This window comes from Lottia gigantea, assembly GCF_000327385.1.
Source record: "Lottia gigantea unplaced genomic scaffold LOTGIsca_172, whole genome shotgun sequence".
In the NCBI taxonomy this organism is placed as follows: Eukaryota; Metazoa; Mollusca; class Gastropoda; family Lottiidae; genus Lottia; species Lottia gigantea.
In genome coordinates, this window is record NW_008708171.1 from 129682 (window position 1) to 151680 (window position 21999).

General features: G+C 29.9%; 2 protein-coding genes across 2 annotated transcripts in view; one reads left to right on the forward strand and one right to left on the reverse strand.

Moving 5' to 3' along the window:
* Positions 1-90, forward strand: part of LOTGIDRAFT_205260 (hypothetical protein) — a 4677-nt gene extending 4587 nt beyond the window's left edge. Inside the window, exon 7 of the mRNA XM_009051867.1 lies at positions 1-90. Within this exon, the coding sequence (XP_009050115.1) occupies positions 1-4 (4 nt within the window). The 3' untranslated portion in view covers positions 5-90.
* A 2573-nt stretch (positions 91-2663) lies between these two features.
* Positions 2664-15387, reverse strand: LOTGIDRAFT_226274 (hypothetical protein; the record flags this gene model as incomplete). Its single annotated transcript, XM_009051868.1, has 23 exons — positions 2664-3022; positions 4022-4095; positions 4354-4491; positions 4892-4991; positions 5794-5848; positions 6153-6347; positions 6540-6615; positions 6867-6991; positions 7219-7438; positions 7558-7610; positions 7668-7784; positions 8027-8145; positions 8307-8345; positions 8615-8735; positions 9281-9375; positions 9757-9917; positions 10162-10282; positions 12065-12143; positions 12410-12462; positions 13235-13309; positions 14475-14569; positions 14946-15038; positions 15252-15387. 23 exons carry the CDS (start codon positions 15385-15387, stop codon positions 2867-2869), a joined length of 2496 nt encoding a protein of 831 aa, XP_009050116.1. The 3' UTR covers positions 2664-2866.
* Positions 15388-21999: the final 6612 nt, after the last annotated feature.

Here is a 21999-nt window from a genome sequence, read left to right on the forward strand (position 1 = left end):
TTGAAAATCCATAATTTTATTTATTATACCATTATTTTACATCAGGTTATGTTGATCAATTACCATTTGAATATAAAATTTAGAGTTATAATACCTTTAGTTGAAATGAACGTGCTATGCAGTATGCAGTGAGGGAAATTTGGCCAGGACTGCAAGTAAAGATACTCCATATAATGAAGTCACCTTATTGGCTACTTGACCTCACCAATTTGGCCAGGACAGCAAGTAAAGATACTCTTTTTCAATCTTTAACTGCACAGAACACAGGGCCTGTGTGTTGTCACCCCCAATCTGCATCACTGACAGGGGGATATATTTATTTCCTGTTACTACATTTTCTTGGCTTCATAGAGAATGGATTCAATTATGAAATGATAATTTTCCTTTTGACCTCACCTTCAAGTCAGTCAAGCTTAAATTGGAATTGGTACATGTTGGATGTTAAACATCTTGCAGTGCAATAAAAAAGTCTTTAATTTGAAATATTTATTTAAAGGATAATTTGACAATAACAGAATATAATTGTGGTAAGATTTTGAGAAGTAAAAATGTGACAAGTGTCAAAAGTCTTAAAGTACTGGTTTGTCACAAGATTTGGTCTGAATAATTTTAAGCACAATAATTCAAGTGGTTTATCTGCTATATCTTAATATTTTCTACTATATTAAAAAGTTAAATACTGATTAAACTCTAAATGTGTAACAACTAATGGCATAATTTACCAGTTTAAATTATTTTGCAATGAAAAGAAAAGAGGAAATAGGACAAAAGATTAATATATTGCCCAAAGAAAATAGTAAATGTAAATTCAAGTATGGGAAAAAAGGTCCCTGTAAAGTACACACATTTTGTGAAATCAGACAGGAAATAACTTGTAACACATACACAGATTCTTTTCCTCACTCATTAATATTCTTCAATCACTTATTCATTCATTCTCTCACTCAAAAATACTATTTAATAATTGGTGCAATAAAGTCTCAATTTATTGAATGGAAAATTTTGAAAAGATTAAAAATTTATACAACTGTGAATTTGTGTAAAGAAAAAGTATCACTCAAATGGATTAAAAACTATTTACAATATTTACAAAGTTTTATTTTGTGGTCTTTAAAATGGGCTCAGAATTTGATTTTCTACAAACATGCAATTATCTTTATCAATTTGAATTTTATGGTAGAATTACTAAGTCAATAGAGGTTTATGAAGTGTTTCACATAATCTTAAGTGATTCTAAACTGTAATTCTGCAAAAGAAACCAAAGTAATTCGATTTAAATTTTGAAATTTAAAAAATTTTGAAATTATTTACAAATAATTTAAGATATAAGCTTATTAAAACAATTCATGTGAACACTTAAAAGAGACAAAATAAACATGAACATATTATTTATAATTATTCATAAAAAAATGCATGAAATTAAAGGCTGAAAATGGTCTAATAAAATTTTATAGATTTGTTAGGGTGATGATAGTGGCAGCAATGTCTAGTGTGGGGTTATCTATACAGAAGAAAATAGAAGAAACAAATGCACCGTATCTACTATTTCTGCTGAATTGATAATCCTGCACCAGACACAGAACCTTGTCAATTTACATCTTAATCAAAGAGTTAAATGAGTTTTTTTTATAATAACCCTATGGGTCTTCCTCCCAGATAGTGGGATGGTTCAGTTAGTTGTTAGATTAGTCTCTGCTAAGTATTATATCTGAATACAGATTATGCCATTAAAATAGAAAAAAAGAAAGATAAAAAATATGCAAGACAAATCACAATTAATTCTATAACCACAAGATATTCCTGAATAAAATTTTACATCACAGCCATTTTGAATTAGCCACTATAATATTATTACTCATCTATACACATAACAATACACAACAAACATTAACAACAAGTTATTGTATTATTCTTAAAGTTTTTTGATCATATCTATCTAGATGACTGAGTACTGGTGTTCTGGTGTATTACTGGTCTAATCTTTTACTAGGATGAGGTCCATCTATATTCACTGTATCCAATACCAGTTGCTTCACATAATAATGGTCACAGAAATAAACTATGTAGTAATTTTTTTAATGGATCATTATTCAAGACTATTATTTCAAACTTTCACTGTAAGTTCTGACAAACTTGTAGCACTCATCTTATTATGTTCCCCTTTGTGGTAAATATTCTACAGCATACCTGTAACTAACACTAGATCAAAACTACTAAGATAGTTTAAGGCAATTGCTCTCTAATTAGTAAAGTACTAACAGCATCAAGTCACAATTCCAAATAGCTGTTGCCATAGCAACACTTGTGTTCAGATTTCAAGGTGAATTCTATGGAACAGTTCATTATTTTGATAAGAGCTGTTATTATTCTAAGGTGATACTTAGAGGTGGTGTACAATTATTGTAACTTCCCTCGATTCTCTCTCTTTGACCTAGCTTATACAAGTCCTTTAATGTTATAATAACCCTTACAACATCACATTATGTTGTTAACACCCCAACAACATCACTTTATGTTGTTAACACCCTGACAAAATTCGATGATGTTTTCACCATGGCAACATAATAGGGCTCTTCCTTATTAATTACATTGACATGACAAAACTATTGTTCACATCACCAAGAAGACAAAGTCATTCACATCAGCATATCATCATTATTATTCATTTCACCATGATATTTTTGTCATCATAACATCACCATGGTAACACTATTTTTGTCATATCACTATGGCAACACAGATAATTCACATCCAGATGTCAACTCCAACACCATAGCAACATGAAGTAAAGGTTGGTCAGCAGGAAGTATACATCAAAGTAATTCAAAATAACATTGGCACTTAAAATGAACAAAGCTGTCCAGTTTTATAATGTTTGGGGTTTTTTCTCAACAGGTTGAGGTTCTTTGCCATGTTTTTGTGAATAGCCTTTAAAGCACTCAAATAAAAAGTCTTCCATAGTTTCATAAAAATGGTGACGTGTGTTGCCTCCCAATAAACCATGGTGTTTATCTGTATAAAGCTGAAAAGAAAGTATTTGATATCAAAACCCTGGAAAGCATGATTTAGTAAGCAGAAAAGATTTAAAAGAAAGTTACTCTGCTCTAGTACGATGCAATTTAAAGAAACAAACTTGAAACCAGTCAGGTCAGTCTAAAGATCGCATAGCGTGAAACTCTGAGTAACAACATTTCTTTTTAGGTTCTGTTTTAATATTTCTACTTCTGAACTTATATATATATATATATGTATATATCATAGTGTTTTAATGTACACACTGGCTATTTTTACAGCACTTCCTTTCAAGCCTGCGCATTTCAAAATTTATATTAGAAGACAATAAGGACATCTAAAATTAATGTAAATTGGACGGTCCAGAACTAATTTCTACTTCTGGTGCAAAATACATCAGTTTTGGCGATCATTAAGCTGCTAAAAACCTGGGAGCCAGAAATAACTCTACTTTGGGTTTCGCTATCTCACAATTCTTTATTTTATTGGGTTTCACATGAAACACTTTAGTTTGATTGGTTTAAAATACTACATTTGGGACATGCCTTTGGTAGAAAATTTCTTAGAAAACAATGCAGAGTAAAAATATCAGAAAATAAAAAAGATGTAAAGGTTCTCAGGTACAGTCTCTCCTGACTTTCTTCATCATCAGTTCCCTTGGAGTCAGTTCTGATGATCATATCTCTGAGTCCTGTTATTCCTATTTTTATATGATTGCGCTCACTGAAGATCCTAACATGAGAGAATGTACACCTCCATCATACTAGTAATCAATGTTTAATTGTGCCATAAAATTGGTGCAAATATTTTTGTCTACAGAGGAAAAAACAAGTCAATTTTTTTTAATTGTGCAGGCGTGACAGGAAGTGTCGTAAAAATAGCCTTCTAACTCATGTTTACAGTGCCGTAAAAATAGCCACTGTGTTTAATGTAACCTTCCAACTTTTATTCAGTCGTATACATATTATAAAAAAAATGTTGTCAATAAATAGAGTAAAGAGAGAAATACCTGAGTTCTATAATAAACATCTTTTTCTGTTAATGCTTTCATTAATTGTGCTGAATTCTGGAAATGAACATTATCTGAAAAGAGAAAAACTTAAAACATTACAGTTGACTTTTGAGATCAAAGAATTGTCTTTAGAAACATCACACCTTAAAATATTTCTGAATACCAGCAAACTATTTCATGACGTGGAATGGAGGACTGCATAGATCAACCATTCAGTTCATAATATCATCCTAATCTATAATGTTTGGACAACAAGTTCAGGTATATGCCAGCACAGTTTTGGAAAAACACAAACAGGATCATTTAATGACAACTACAAAAACACTCACCATCTCCAGTACCATGTATTAAAAGGAAGTTACTATTTTTAAAATTTTCAACATTTTTAGAAACATTAGCATCTTTATAACCTTGAAGATTATCATCAGCTCGTGGTAATCCCATATATCTCTCTGTATACACTGAATCTAATGATATAATATATATATACTTTATAAGTTTACATAGAAGCATATATATCTATAGTCTTAGTACTTGTATACTATCAAAACGCATAATGAGAATAATAATATATCTAACATTATAAAAAGACATCATTTGCATGGTTGCCTTGTTCTCAGTTCTTGAATAAGTCTTCTTTCCTAATTGTTTCAGCCCACCCAGCTGGATACAGATAATAAAGAACCAATCTGGACCTGGACAGATAAAGTGGTTCTCTATTCCACGGAATCTAGCTATTACATGATCAAGATTTGATAGATCATCATGAGAGGTAATATAGCACCTATGGACAAATCATTACTATATATACAAAATGCACAGCGTTTGTCAGATCCTAATAGAATTAAATGCAATGTCAGTCCATACCATAATAAATCCAGTCTGTAACTGGAGCTACAGAGATACCACATTGAAATGTATCTGTTTGTTTTCCTAATGCTGAAGCTGCTACAAAACCTCCAAAAGACTGAAAAGAAAATTGTAATGTACATTTTAACTACTTTGTTTCAAAAGATAGTGGACCACAGCCATATACGCCCTTCATGGCATGCGGATGGTAAAAACGAAACATCCATTTTAAGTTTCATCACAATCGATTGAAAACTAAGAGAGTAATAGCATATTCAAGATTTTGGGGCAAGGGCAATAACTCTGCTGCTAACAGTCGAAAATAGCTCAAATTCAAACTTGATCTTCGTTTTATGAATATGTATACACATACCGAAATTCATTTTATTCCATCAAAAAATCTAGTTTTTAGAACGTTTACGAGCAATTGATGTTGATAGAAGCACTAGAGGTTATAGGGCGATAACTCCTCAAAACTGACGTAAGAGGCCTAAATCTTGAAAAAGCCTTGAATTTAATCAGAAGTAAACTTTCTCAAACCTTTCGATTTAGGTCCAACAACATCCATTTTAAGTTTCATTAGAATCAGTTGAAAACTAAGAGAGTAATAGCATATTCAAGATTTTGGGGCAAGGGCAATAACTCTGCTTCTAACGGTCGAAAATAGCTCAAATTCGAACTTGATCTTCGTTTATGGATATGTATACACATACCGAATTTCATTTGATTCCATCAAAAAATCTAGTTTTTAGAGCGTTTACATGCAAATGTTGACGGATGGATGGATAGGGTGCCGACAATATACGTCCACATAGAGAGATGTGGGCGTATAAAAAGGAATATTGAAAGAAAGCCTTTTAGACATCTATTTAAACTCTTTTGTAACTTTCGTAGATTAAATAAGATTAAATTGTACTTACCCATCCCCATATAGCCACCTTTTTATCATCCACATAATGTAACTTGGAAAAATGCCTGAAAGAAACAGAGGAGAGAAATCATTTATCATGATCAACAAACTAATCCAAGTACCATTTCAAAGCTTACTATGTTACTGCAATATGAAACACATACGATTCTATATTCTTAGGAAATCTTTCAAGTAAAGATCAACAAATGCATGTTAAGGCCGTTCAAACCACAAAAGATCCATAGAAAGATAAGGAAAAAAAAGTATCTTTTTGCGTCTACTTCAAATTTCAAATTTACACCCAAAAATATACTTTGTCCAGCTCTTACTAGAGATGGATGAATGAGTTTTTTAAAAATTGCAACTTACTTTCCCGCAGCAATGGCATCATCAACCTCCACAGTACCAAATCTTCTGTAGATCTGATGTAAAAATTTCTGTCCTCGACCACCAGAACCACGTCCATCAGCATACACATAGATCATTTCCTGAGAACTAGTTAAATATGTCTCCCATCCAATTGAAAATTTCTCTGTTACTCTTTGACTCCCTGGACCTCCATACCTGTAAAATTAAGCCTTGTGTTAAAAGAGGGCTATACCAAGAAAGGACACTTTTGTCGAAATGGTAGAAATGCCATCTATGATGACATATGCATATCCATAAGCACAGCTAAAGCCACACATGATCTACTTCATTAAAACTTTTTGTGAAGTTGCAGAATGCAGAATTGAGTACTTTATTATTTATACTTACACATGTAGAACTACCGGATATTTCGTAATTTCATCTTTCTTTAGTACTGGTGGTAATAACATCTTTCCCCAAATTTCTGTGAAAAATAAGCAAAAGTCTTATTTTGATCAGCTAAAAAGGTATTTTTTTCAAAGACTCATATATTGGTAAGACTATACACATGAGTGACAGAATCAATAAAAAGGCAGTATATATGTTTGCTCAAGACACTCTAGGTTGTTTCTAATTACAGTTATTTCAGAGTGCAGTTCCTAAATTGTTTTCTTCTACATTTTTGTCATCTTAAATGATTTCTTATCAAAAAAGTTTCAAATCTCATAAACTTACTGTATCCTTTATCAACCTCTATCTGTACATATTCAACCCTTGGTAAAGCTTTCTTAGATAATTTTTCTCTCAACATTGTATTGTTTTCCATTGTAGCCACTAAAAATGATAAATAACCATTCAATCTTCATATATATGACAAATATTTTTGTAGTATTTTATAAAATATTGATGTATTTAAATCAGAAAAAGACATAACGTCTGAAAGATTTCACTAGGTAGTCTGGTGACAAGATGAAAAATGTAATACTTGAACTTGCTATATAGGAATATTTTTGAACAGACCATTGTATAAACCATGGTAAAGAAAGACTGATGAAAAGCGATAGAGTACTAGGATTCAGATCATCACTTACCCTGAGCTCCAGCTACAGATCGTAGGGTAGTATAAGGTACTCCTGGTCCCAGACAATTTAATAGATAATATCGTGTCGAAGAACTGAAGGTAGCTGATACATATTGACAATCAGAATTTAAACTACATGTTAAACATGTTGAATGATGTTCCAAATTAACGCTGAAATATACGGAGAAAACAAAATGTTGGAAAATCTCAGCAACATATGATGTCACTACAAAATCATGGCGAAAAATTGTTTAATATTTTTCAGAGAACAGAAATCAACTTTGCTGCACACAAAAATAAGCCCTAATTTTTATCAAAAATATTGAGAATGTTTAATTTATGGACATACTTGACCAACAAATTCTAAACATGGGGTTTTATCATGACTTAGTGAAGATCTTGGTTAAAAGAAATCTTTATCTGCTATTACTACACCCGAAAAAAAGAAATATTACCTATAGAGATGACGATGTCGAGGATCTCCACCGGTACCAATATAATAAACTAACTTTAATTCCTGATCATATGCTAATATCTTTGTTACCTCCCATCTATGATGTGTTAAAAATATCCTTCGATAACCACCACTCTGAAATCAAAATTCAAATGTTATCATTATACTTAACTTCAACTTTCATTGAGCCATTTTGATTCACAGTGCAAATATTCTAAAATTCAAACTCCAAAACAAGCGAAATGGGTCAAAATCAGTCCCTCGTACTACTACAAAAGTTGCATTTAATGTGTTGTTTCGAAATTTGGTGTGCAATCTCAACAAGTGACTATCACAGTAACTAAACACTAATTATACTACATTAACTCTACCTTCTTTTCCAACATGGCTACATGATTAAAATACCCAGCATCTGCATCTTTTTGTGGTAAAATCATAAAATATCTTAAACCATCTCGTGAAACTATTGGAGCACCCGTCTGCAACAAATAATAAGATCATATTATTATGTCACTCATTTGTTTGTGAAAGGTATTGGTTTTTGACTTTAGATTGACCCTTCAAACTATCATAATTTTGATGTTTTATCAAAATAAAATGTACACACGGCAAGGTAAAAAAATATAGTAATAAAACTCACCATGCTCACCCAGCCACCATGTCCATCTTCTCTTGTGCTCTGTAAAACAAAAAAACAAGTTTAACTAAAACATAGGCTTGGTTCTTCAAACTTTATATTTCTGAGAACTTGATATTCACCACCAAATAGAAGAGATTCACAAAATACATCTTCATCCTTTGGAAATAAGCAGTCATTCAATTTACAACACAATTTAATTCATACACACTACAGATCATGTCCAAATGATGTCACAGAAGATTTTATTATCTGACACTCAATGTTCAAAGAGAATTTAAACTTACTTTAGTAAAACAAAATGAGCTTACCTCTTTACAAGTACCAGAAACATCACATATTGTTACAATGGACTGATTCTGGGGTCTGTTCAACCATGAAACAATGATAGATTGGTCATCTTTCCATATCACTGATGTAAAATAATGTTCTCTGAAAAACAGATCTTCATCATAAGAAACTATTATTTTGGTGTTATTTTAGCTACTTTTTTCTATATCTTTATTCTATAGGAAATAGTTTAAAAGAAGGAAATTTGACATGACAGTCTAAATTATCTGTAAAGTAGCATTAATGAGAGAGACATGACCTAAGTCATCTTGTCCAAACCACACCCCCATTCGTCATACTTTCTCTGTGTTCTTATCTCTTCAAACGAGCGGCGGCAAAGCATTGCTGCGTTTTGTCTACATGACCTCATTTCCATTAGCACCAATCTGATTTCCACCCCTACAAACCGAAGTGTAGTGGGCTTAGTTCAGTACAAGATAAGACCATGTCAAAACCTGTATTCGTGATACAATGCACCTTAGGGTAATTAAATCAAATATTTGAAACCCAAATAGTTCAATAAAGTTTGCAAATGAAACATTTCAGTCCTAACCCATGGCCAGCTTTTTCTTCTTTCCAATGCCACTATAAGTGTCAATATATCATGAACAAAGCACTAGGAAGCATAAAAAAATTGGTAAACCTACATGTTTTTAAAACTCAACGGAGGTTCAATCTCCACCGTTTTCTTATTGAGAACATTGACAATCTTAATGTTGATTGTGGGATTAGGAAATCCAGGCTGTAAAAGAGAACATAATGAAGAACATTGATAATCTTGATGTTGATTGTAGAATTAGGAAATCCAGGCTGTAAAAGAGAACATAATGAAGAACACTGACAATCTTAATGTTGATTGTAGGATTAGGAAATCCAGGCTGTAAAAGAGAAAATATTGAAGAACACTGACAATCTTAATGTTGATTGTAGGATTAGGAAATCCAGGCTGCAAAAGAGAACATAATGAAGAACATTGACAATTTTAATCTTATGAAAAGTATGGAATACAGTAACATGGGGAAAATATCCTTATCATTTGCCATACTAAGCTAAAATTTTGAAATGTTTAACTGACTAAGTCATAGTTAGTTAGTCACTAGTTACATAAGCCACTGGCACTTACCTTTGGATAAGCAATACTGGCAAGTTCTCCATAAGCACTGTCTAAATTACCATATATTTGGTAGTAGTATTTGGGTACCCTGGTATCATTAATTACAGCATAGGCAACAAATGTGGCATTGGGTGACCACCACATGGCATTATCTGTACTTAATATTTCTTCTACAATAGAGGAAATGTTATAGAGTATTAAATCCTACTGATTAGCACCTTACTAAGTTAAGCCACGGCTCCAGTTTGAAAACACATACATTTGTTTTTTCAATACTATTACATTGCAATTAGTTTTTTTTAACAATATACAACAGTCAACACAGTTATCTTTATTTGTTTAATTTTGTATGATCATATATCCTTATCCTTCATTAATGAGATTTCGTAAGAAAATATATGTTAGACCTCTTACCTTCATATACCCAGTCCGGTACACCATTATATATTTCACCAGGTATGCCCCCGTCAGCTATTATAACAGGTACAGCTTGTACATCAGATTTATAAAATATATTATTATTCTGTATAAATATCTGAAATATCATATTAATAAAATACATTAATATTCAGTATAAACATCTGAAATATCAGATTTATAAAATACATTAATACTCTGTATAAATATCTGAAATATCAGATTTATAAAATACATTAATACTTTGTATAAATATCTGAAATATCATATTTATAAAATACATTAATACTCAGTATAAATATCTGAAATATCATATTTATAAAATACATTAATATTCTGTATAAATATCTGAAATATCATATTTATAAAATACATTAATACTCAGTATAAACATCTGAAATATCAGATTTATAAAATACATTAATACTATGTATAAATATCTGAAATATCAGATTTATAAAAATATTATTATTCTGTATAAATATCTGAAATATCATATTTATAAAATACATTAATACTCAGTATAAATATCTGAAATATCATATTTATAAAATACATTAATACTGTGTATAAATATCTGAAATATCATATTTATAAAATACATTAATATTCTGTATAAATATCTGAAATATCATATTTATAAAAGACATTAATACTCAGTATAAATATCTCGCATATCAGATTCATAAAATATATTATTATTCTGTATTTATAAATATCTGAAATGAGATTTAAAAAATATATTATTATTCTGTATAAATATCTGAAATATCAGATTTATAAAAATATTATTATTCAGTATAAATACCTGACATATCAGATTGATAAAATACATTAATACTCAGTATAAACATCTGAAATATCAGATTTATAAAATACATTAATATTCTGTATAAATATCTGAAATATCAGATTTATAAATATATTATTATTCAGTATAAATACCTGACATATCAGATTGATAAAAAAAATTATCATTATGTATTTATAAACATCTGATATGAGATTTAAAAAATATATTATTATTCTGTATAAATATCTGAAATATCAGATTTATAAAAATATTATCATTTTGTATAATTTATAAACATCTGATATGAGATTTAAAAAATATATTATTATTCTGGATAAATATCTGAAATATCAGATTTATAAAAATATTATCATTCTGTATCATTTATAAACATCTGATATGAGATTTAAAAAATATATTATTATTCTGGATAAATATCTGAAATATCAGATTTATAAAAATATTATCATTCTGTATCATTTATAAACATCTGATATGAGATTTAAAAAATATATTATTATTCTGGATAAATATCTGAAATATCAGATTTATAAAAATATTATCATTCTGTATCATTTATAAACATCTGATATGAGATTTAAAAAATTATATTATTATTCTGGATAAATATCTGAAATATCAGATTTATAAAAATATCATTATTCTGGAAAAATACCTGAAATATCAGATTTATAAAAATATTATTATTCTGTATAAATATCTGAAATATCAGATTTATAAAAATATCATTATTCTGTATAAATATCTCACATATCAGATTTATAAAAAATATTATTATTCTGTATAAATATCTGAAATATCAGATTTATAAAATACATTAATACTCTGTATAAATATCTGAAATATCAGATTTATAAAAAATATTATTATTCTGTATAAATATCTGATACAGTATATGAGACTTATAAAATTTAGTAATAATTTGTATAAATGTCTAAAATATCAGATTTATAAAACATGATTATTTTGTTATCATGTATATCTAATTAGACTTATTTGTACATAATCTGTCATTCCTACAGCTCAATGAGTGAAATTGAGCTGCACCAGTAGAGAAGTCATTTAACAGAAGGAGAATCTACTTACCAGGGCATGTCCTTTGGGAGCCCAGGTGACATACTGGATCTTATCATCTCCTTGTGGACCTTTCAAATCATATGGATCTCTAAAATAAATACAATTTATATAACTTTTACTGCAATTACTGATATAACTTCAGAAGACAATAGAACAAAACCTCAATCCAATTCAACTTGCAATAATTGTGCCTCTTTCATGAGCACTGAAATAGTACATTAGAGCCATTGGATAACAAATAACAATATACAAATATAGTCAAATAATAACAATTCAAATCTATACAACAATAGTATGCATGCCCCATGTCATAGCTGTAACAGAAACTTAAAATTTACACTTTTTTAAACTTACTTTGTATTAATGTTGTAAACTACATATGAAGCTATAGTGGAATGTCTGAAAACCTATCAAAAGAGGGAAAAATATTATTATGAATTCTATGAGTGATAAAGGCACATACACCTAAAACTGACTTGAAACAAGAAATAATAATTAAATCATGATTCCATCAAGCAATTTGCTTGGATAACAGTGGTCGGTTATATCTGTGTAAACGGAATGTAAATTTAAGCTCTGCCCCTTAACGGACTACTTTTTCATTGAGTTTGATTGATGTGGCCACCACACGACGTCAATGTCGTTCCTTCGAACGTCAACAGAGCCGAAATCAACATTTCACTGAATGATTACGGTATTTTCCAAATTCCCTAGAATGTTCACTTATTTCGAACTCGTCTTTCAATAATTGAACTTTCAATGTGGCCGCTCCGTCAACATGCATAAATAATGTGACCTACTTATTGCTGATTGGCTGTTCTCTAGGACATCTCTATTGTTAGTATCAGTTCAATGTTATGTTAAAATCTTATGTATTTATGCGCCATCTATGGCCTTAAATTCTAACTATTATAGATAAATATTTAAACACGTTATCGAGTTGATTTAATCATAAGGAATGACTTGAACATTGTTTCAGTTTATAGATGTACAAACAGAAAAAACCTGTGTACACTTATGTATAAAACACTTCCACTATAAGTCGATAAACTGAAAAAATGTTCAAGTCATTTCTTGAATAATCAAAAAGCTTGATTGATTCACATGCTATACTCAACTAAACTGGTCCAAGACTTTGATCTGTTGAACAAAGCTAGAAAGAAATAACAATGAAGTTACCTGAGCTAAGTCATATTTAAGGAGGACATATTGTCGATCTGCTGATAGGGTAAAATGAGGTGTATCAAACTGTCTCTGTAACAAAATTAAAGAACAATTGAGACAAATCATTAAGATTAATAATAATAATAATAATAGTTTATTCACATCTTGCGGCCCAAAGTATATTTACAGATGTTAATTTATAATTGTTTTAGGTGAAAAATTACAGTCAAGGTAATTGTGGTAAACATGTATATATTTACAATATGATTATATTTTATATATACATAATATATTCAATGAGTTCCCTATTTAGGTGAAATATTAGGCCTACTTTTAACTAAATTGTGATTGACAAGTATATATTTCCAATATGACAAAATTTTATATAAATATTACATTGTATTCATAGAGAATTAGGGTGACCAGTGATGGTAGGGAAGCTAGATGACTTCATTTATGCCTAGTGGTGTCATAGTGGATCCAATGCAGTTTGGTTCTGCTTCTTTCTTTGGTGGTCGTATCTAGATCAGGGTCATGGTTTATGATTCTGATTAGATGGACAAAGAAAGGATCTGGGCCATGGCCGGGTTTATTGAAGTGTTTACTGACTGGTGCGAGTCTGTTCAGCCAAATGTTGGCACGATGTTCTTTTAGTCTTATGTAAAGGGAGTGTTTTGATTCTCCGACATATTGCAGTCTCCATTTATAGCTATATATAGAGGTGAGGTTTTCACTTTTGCCTCAATGCCCCTGAAGAGTTCCAACCAGAACAAAACCGGTCAGGCCACATACCTAAGAAAGAGTATTTTCAGGAAGTCATTTCTTTCCTAAAATAATTCTTATATTCATAGAGGTTTCTTTGACTCGGTTTCATTTCATTTAGGCTCTTGGTTTTAATCATACATGCATGGTATATACATTTAGATAAATTCATAGTGATGCTGGGATTACAACTGGACTTTAAACTAATATATTCGTTATATGTACTAGATACATTTAAGATTTCAGCAATGGCCAACTTAGGTATTTATTTTATGAGTATTTAAAGATCTTTACAAAATCTTTTGAAAAAAAAGTACTTGACTTACTGAGTCAGTGAAATACTGAGTCAGTGAAATAAAGAATTTTGGTTGAACAGTGAAATTTGCATACATACTCTTTCTTCAATTTCCGATTGTTCAATTTTGTTTAAACATGACCAGTCTGAAGCACAACTGATATTTTTTCGTAATTAAATAAAACATTTAAAACTTACAAAGGTGGTGTTATCCATAATAAGTGTAGTGGCATTCTTTGTACAATCGTATGCATACAGTGCTCCTTCTTCATTTCGATACAGAAATTTATCATCTACAAAGTGAAATGTGAAAATCAATTATATCTCACAAGAGATAAAGGTACCCACTCTGTTGACTATTGTCCAATAACTCAACAACAAAAAACAGCAATGATATTTGAATAGCATCCAGTAAGCTAAGCAATTTTAGAAATAATTGTTCTAAGAATTGACCTCAGTTGAAGTGGGTGCCTACTCTTTTAGATCTCAACTGTTGGGGCATCTCTCTGACTTTCATTACTGACAGGCTTTACTTTACTTTTGCACTGCATATTCAATCTGCATTTTTATCAATTTGTAATGATGTTCTTTATGACTACAGATGCAATCAAAATGAAGATCTCAAGTGCAACCGATAACAAAACTTGCTATATGGACAGACTTACTTACCACTGATCCAAGTAGAATGAAATGTTTTGGGTTTATAATTTTTATCAAAATAGTCATCTAATGTAAATAGTTCACCCAAATCTTCATCTACCACTTCTGTAAAGGTTAGAATCAAATTTTATACATAAATAATAAAAGACTTTATAAGTTTTTTGGTGTCATGTAAAACTAGTGCAAATTTCTAAATGGACCATTTAATTTGCAATAATGTATTTTCATAGAGTAGCAGCAATGATCTAGAACAGATCCAGTTCTTTAGACGGTTTATGCTTAAGGAAAATCACATTTAATGTAAATGATACTTACTAGGAGTAACAAGGATAACAGCAGTAACAATAAGGGCACAGACAACAACTATAACTAGCAAGGCAATGGCTATTCCACGCCAATTTCTCTGTTCAGCTGTGTTACCAACCAACTCCTGTAAAAGATAACAGAACATCACTTAGTATATGATGAATATTCACGATGGTTATATCATAAGGAAAAAAATATGCATTTAGAACTGTTGCTTTTAGTATGTGGTTTTGTCAGTTTTTAACTACGTAATATTTTACCTAATTATACTCATGAAATGATTTTTGCTAAGTTTTGCCATATCCACTTTGTAATGTGTAATCAATGGAACATATTGAAACATCATTAAGCAATTAAGTTAGTACCGGTAATAAAAAAAACTTTCCATTAATTCTGAATGTTTCTAACATTTGTTGTTATCATATCAGTTGTTTTATCAACTATCAATACATGTTATATACTAAAGTAGAATCAGTCAATATTCAAAGTTTAATGTCCAACTTATTATTTGAATATGAATGCATGATGTATTTTTATCTTAAAAAAAGAATTACATAATACACATTGTAATGCTGCTATTGTTTAAACCTGATGGTATTTTCTGTCTCTATCATGCCTAGTTTACAACTCATTTGACTAAAATAACCTGAACATGATACATGTATTGTGATAATACTGAGATACAGTCCTTCTAATGACATCAATCAGTCTTTCAAAGTAATCAATACTGAACTGTCAACAGAATCTACTAAAACTCTGATAATTACAATGAAGAAATGAAATTATAGAATTTTCCATCCTACTTTTCTGTGCATCTGATTGGGCTCAAATGTTGCATTGCCAGTGTCATTTGATGTATGTACAATGAATGAAAACTAGAGCCAGGACAGATGCATTAACCTTCTTTTTTTTACTTCTAATTTACTTCTACCTGTCGCCTGTAGGGTACAGGGCCTTATCTGTCTCTGACCTGGCCATCAAGCTAGCAAGCAAAAGCAGAAACACTGACAGTGAACAGCCATATTATCAGTAACAGATTCAGATTCAACAATTTAAATAATAAGCTTACTAACTCGTTTTCTTCTAGAACTTGAATGTTTATTAGTTTTAGTCATTCTTCGATAATATGACTGACAGTTTCTTAAAATATATTTTCCCTATATGTTTCAATAACACAAGTTAAGCCTTCAACTTTGGATTGCATAAATATATATAGAGTAAAACACAACCAAAATACTAAGATGTAGACACCTGTATTAAATGTAAGCTTATTTAAAAAATTGAAGTAAAATTTACATTTCAAATTACCATAAAACACATGTCAAATCAATAACTTAGTAAGAATCTGTGCCACAAGAATAATTTATTATATAAAGTACATTATAATTATTTGTAATAAATGTTATGTTGTTATAATACAATTTTGTGTTACTCATCCTAGTGGCCTTTTCTCCAGAGCTGAGGTGCCTTAGTTGTTTAGAAGGTTCTGTCTTGTTGTTTTATTTATGCCATCATAAGTCAAGAAACTAAGAAGTAAAACTCTTGTGAATCTCATAAGGAATGTATCTTCAAAACAAAACAAGATGTTTAGAAATTAATGTATTTTAAAGATATCTGCTAACATAGTATCTTAAGTAGTAACTTAAGTCCTGTACAATATTAGTCTCAGGCACTGACATCTACCACTCAATGCCACATGAAAATTTTAGACAATTTTTAGCACCTTAACAATTCCGTTTCAGCAATTTGCCCAGTTGAACCATATTAAAGCTATCTTAAAGACTACAATACAAACCTTCCTATTTTGAGGCCTCATAATCTCATACATTTGTATTCAAGAACATCACATAAAATCTGTTGGTTATAGTCATACATAGAATATTTCTGTCATATCACATTGACATAGTGTTATCCTAACATAGAGTTGAAAATTGACTGTAACATGGAAATTATATATATTCAAAGCACTGAAGAGTGAAATGATTTCATGACTTGAAGTGTGACAAATTACTGCATAGTATCATATGTTATGAAATACATACAATTAGCTTATATATCTTCATAACATTTGGAATTGACTTCAAAGATCCAGTACCGGTACATTTATCAATTTTGAGTTAATTAAAAGTATGCTTTGATAAAGAACTGTCTCTTTTAGAACACAAAATCATTCAAATATGATATTTCCTAAATTATCCAGATTTATTTATTTCAAAACTATGACTAGGCAAATGATATCAATTCCAAATTCTTAAACTAAATCATTGACATCCAGCATCCTTCTCATAGACACAGAATCACAATCTGTACAAATTTAAACAATCAGGATTCCAATGACAGAAAGCACAAAATCCTCTTAGTTTAACAATCTATTAAAGTGACTTGATTTGAGGAAAGACACTAATTTTCTCAAGAAATCATTAAAATTATAATATTGCTAAGAAACACAATCAACAATAGATAAGGACTTTATAAAAATGATTATGAAAATAGCCATTGTTAATCTGTATACCTATTAAATGTTGTGGTATTTTTTCACGCGCTAGAGTGTATTGTGTGACATCAAGGTGAATGGTTCTACAATAATAGGTTGAAGATAAAACATAATAATGGTTTTTTACTTATAGTTTATTTCTGTTATAAAAGTTTATTTATTACATTTGCTTCAAGATCTTCAAATAATTTATAAAAGATCTATAGTGCTTTCAATAACCAACTTTAAATGGAAGAAGGTGTGAGAAGACAAACTTTATTGCAAATTGGCATCTGAGGTTTTTTAAAAAGGGTAAACATTCTTTGAATGATCAGAGACCTTTCAAAGTACTTATTACCTTGGAGATTGCACAGAGAACTTGAACTTTAACTCAAGAGTTTGAAGAATAACAGAGCTATGAGGATTTAACCTTATTGTAAAATTACTAAAATACCAGTACGTTGTGCAATAATTGTAAAAAGCTAATCTGAATCATTTAAAAGCATATTTAAGATTTGAAAAATAGAAAAATGGACTTGTACACAATTTTTGAAACAAATGTTCATGAATAGCTAGATATGAAACTTAAAAATATTTTTTCATTCGCACATACCTTTCATAAATAAAAATAATGGAGATTTACCTGACTATCCATTGAAACTTCAGAATCAGAATCTTCCATTTCATTTCCTGATTAATTCTACATTTAAATTCTAGCCTGAGTTTAATCCTGAATCTCACTTATATAAAACTGGATTACAACAAGCACACATTTGGCAGAAACATGGCTCTTTTCATATTACACAAACAAATTGCTATTGCAAATAGGTGATTAATACATATTCAGTTTGAAGCTATATTAAAAGGAATAAGTCCTTGTAATCTGTGGAGTCTAAACCCAGGTGTTTGTTTCAAGAATTTATACACATTTAACTGAATTGGTTTATAAACAAAACTTTGTAAACAAAGCTAGGTTTAAAATCAATTTTGATGATTGCAGATGACTGGAACACAAACATCATAATGGAGTTTTTTAATATTGACCCTGGCTCAAATTCTTCTATAAAATTTAGTCATTCTGAAATCTCATTATTTGTCTAAGCATATTGCAAAGAACACATTTACTACTGCCATAAGACTGAAAATTCCATCTTTGGCCGTATTTGACCTAAAAAAACATTACAGGAAACCTTTCCTTCAATTACCATATATATATATAATTGGTAAATTATTCATTGACTACTTAATAATTAGTCAGAATAAATGTCAAATTATTAGATTGGTATTAATCAATTAGAATAATTTTATATTTTACTAACAGTAAGTTTTTTTCCTTTATTTCTTCAGAATTGATTTTTCTGTTTTTCTTAAACTGAAGAAAAAATATTATTTAACAACTGTATGTTTAATCAGAAAACACACTTAGTTTGACTGATCTGAAAATTTTGTATACATTCAAACACACATTTTCAGAATAATAATCTTGACAGTTTTTGTGTTATCCATTCATTGCATATCTGACACATTTTTAAAAATATTTTGTCCAATTGTCACCATATTTCAGGAAAATTTCACATTAAATTTCAGAATAACAAGATCGAGACTATTTAAACAATTAACACATTAATTCAGAAATTTTCCTTTATACATTCAAGATTTTTTTTTAATCCATTTTTCATTATTGTGTTGTTTCTACTCTTCAAATCTTTATAGTGTGATTTCAGCCAAGTAAAGACCAAAATTTGTACCAAACCAAACCTTGATAATGTAAACAGATATAATTTCTAAACAAATATTGAACCAAAAATAGATCATTACATTGAACCAAAATTTGGATCTTGATCAATATGTGAATTTATTTAATTCAGAAATTAGAGCCTTAAAAGATTCAAATCCAGCACATGGAAAATCTCAATTTGTCACATTCGTCCACTTATTGAAATGGTAAAGCTGTCTCTATTAATTGTGAACATGATATTGTACCATTTGTATTGATAATCCACATTTCCAAGTCTTTTACTGTCCAATTTCAGCAAGTCTGTGTGGATCATATATAGAAATATAATGGTAGGGATCAAAGATAATTTTTTTCAGGAAGCACAGAACTTATACCAAAATTACAAGAAGCCATCAGAAATACTTTTTTCTCCAAAAATGCACAAAGACACCACATCACTGGTGTAGAATAAATTACTGAAAGCAAAGTTTCAGGAACAAGTAATTTCTATATGGAAGATCTAATCAATTAAGTAGAAGTACAAAACTTAATTGTCAAATAGAGTGATATTGGCTCATAATTTAACACCTAAACCCTGGAATATTGCTCTCCATCATGGTGAGAATTGGTAGCTGCTGGTGTTATAATTTAATTAAATAAGCCAGAATACAATATTAGTCTGTCAATCAAATATTACATACGGAAAATAATATAAAATTCAATTCTTATTTGTAATGTTGTAATTTAACAATTCAAAGGTTAAACTCGTACTTGAAATATCACAAGTCACAGGGTAATAATATTTATAATATAATATTTTTGGCTGGTTTTATAAAGTGTATATATGTGAAGACCAGACAGTAGACTTTAAGACTTGAAGATATTTTGTTTTCATGTATACTGTGGAAGTGTAGATAACAAAGATATAACAAAGTAAGCTAAATATTTACTTTACTATTGATAGCGTTCCTTTTCAGCATCATTTTTCGTGATTAAAATCAATCTATTACCTTATAACTGAAAGTCTAGTGTATTGTCATTGCATAATAATGGTAAAATCTGCAGTGGGAAAAAACAAGGTATGCCTTATTGAATTGTAGGGGAAATGGTGGTCTTTATTATGAAAGTGGCTACCAGCTGAAATTGACCTCTATTAGCTGATAAAACAATTTAAAAATAAGCACCCTATGATTACACATATATCCCCTTATTTCTAAAATATGCTATTGACACATGTAGGTATCCACTGGATCAAACTGAACTTGTTAAAGAGTTAATTAAAATGGAGATTGTTATTGTTAATTAAGTAGTTTAATCTTGTTTTTGTGTTTGACTTTATAATGGCTCAATGATATTAGTTGAAACCGTCTGAAGAAGTAGAAAATATATTTCTATACAAATATGCCTTTGTTTAAATTAACCTTCCAAATAGCGTTTAAGAAAACAGGAAACAAAATATCATGGTGCCATAAACCTTTTAGACGCATCCTAAAAACATAAAGCTGTGATGACAAATGTGTTTAAGCACAACTCAAGCAAAAACTTGTATCTGTAGATAAAAAACCATGTATCTGTATACTGCAGCAAAACAATCAATGTAAAAGGTATTGATATGGGGAGAGTAATGACGTCATAAAGGGGAATCTCTGTTGCACTTATGTGTATTGAGTTTGAGCTGGCAGACATATGTAGTCAGACTTTTGGATTTGTCAAGGATTTAGATAGGATTTGCTTTTGTCCATTTTTTTATTGCGTTTGCCTTTGAGATTGGGCAATGTAATCACAGTTTTAAAATGCAAGCATCAAAGTAATGCAATATCAATATATCTTACCTCTTTCTCGCCCAACATTTTGATGACTGTTATGAAACCAATTTATTATTGCATCTTCTACAGTAAAATTTGTCCAGTTGAATTAACTTTCCCAAACATTGATACAATCATCTTTACACATTATCACATTGTAGGTTTCTCTCTTAGCAAAATGGTAGTTGTGACAAATTGTCCGAAAAAGATTTTTTAACATAAATAAGCTTGATGTACTTATTGAATAAAGAGCTTAATCTTTATCTATGAGGGCAAATGATTTGACAATTCTGTTAAAAGACTGTTCATTTTTTTTTTTTTTTACTTCATTTGCGATCTTGACAACAGCAAAGTTCTTAACCAAAATTTGACATTAAAAAAGTGCACACCTCCATACAAGATGAACAACAACTACAAAATATGATCATCCGCCTCCACTGGTTAAAATTACATAAACTATGTAAATTTGCAACACTAGAATTGTACTCCAAATACTAGCTAGATCAATCCTGTCAATATGCAAACTGGTTAATATTTTATAAAGCTTCTTATTTATACAACTTATCCAGCATCACTGAAGGCTATTCAATCTAAAATACTTCCATTCCACATAAACATTACATTTATATAGCTATTGTTATCAAAATAGTCTCTACAACAGAATACAAATATCTTGTTATTATTCCACAAAGGTCAGACTCAGTATCTTGATGGTGATAAAAACATATTACATCTTATTAAATGATTAATATTCAAGTTGGA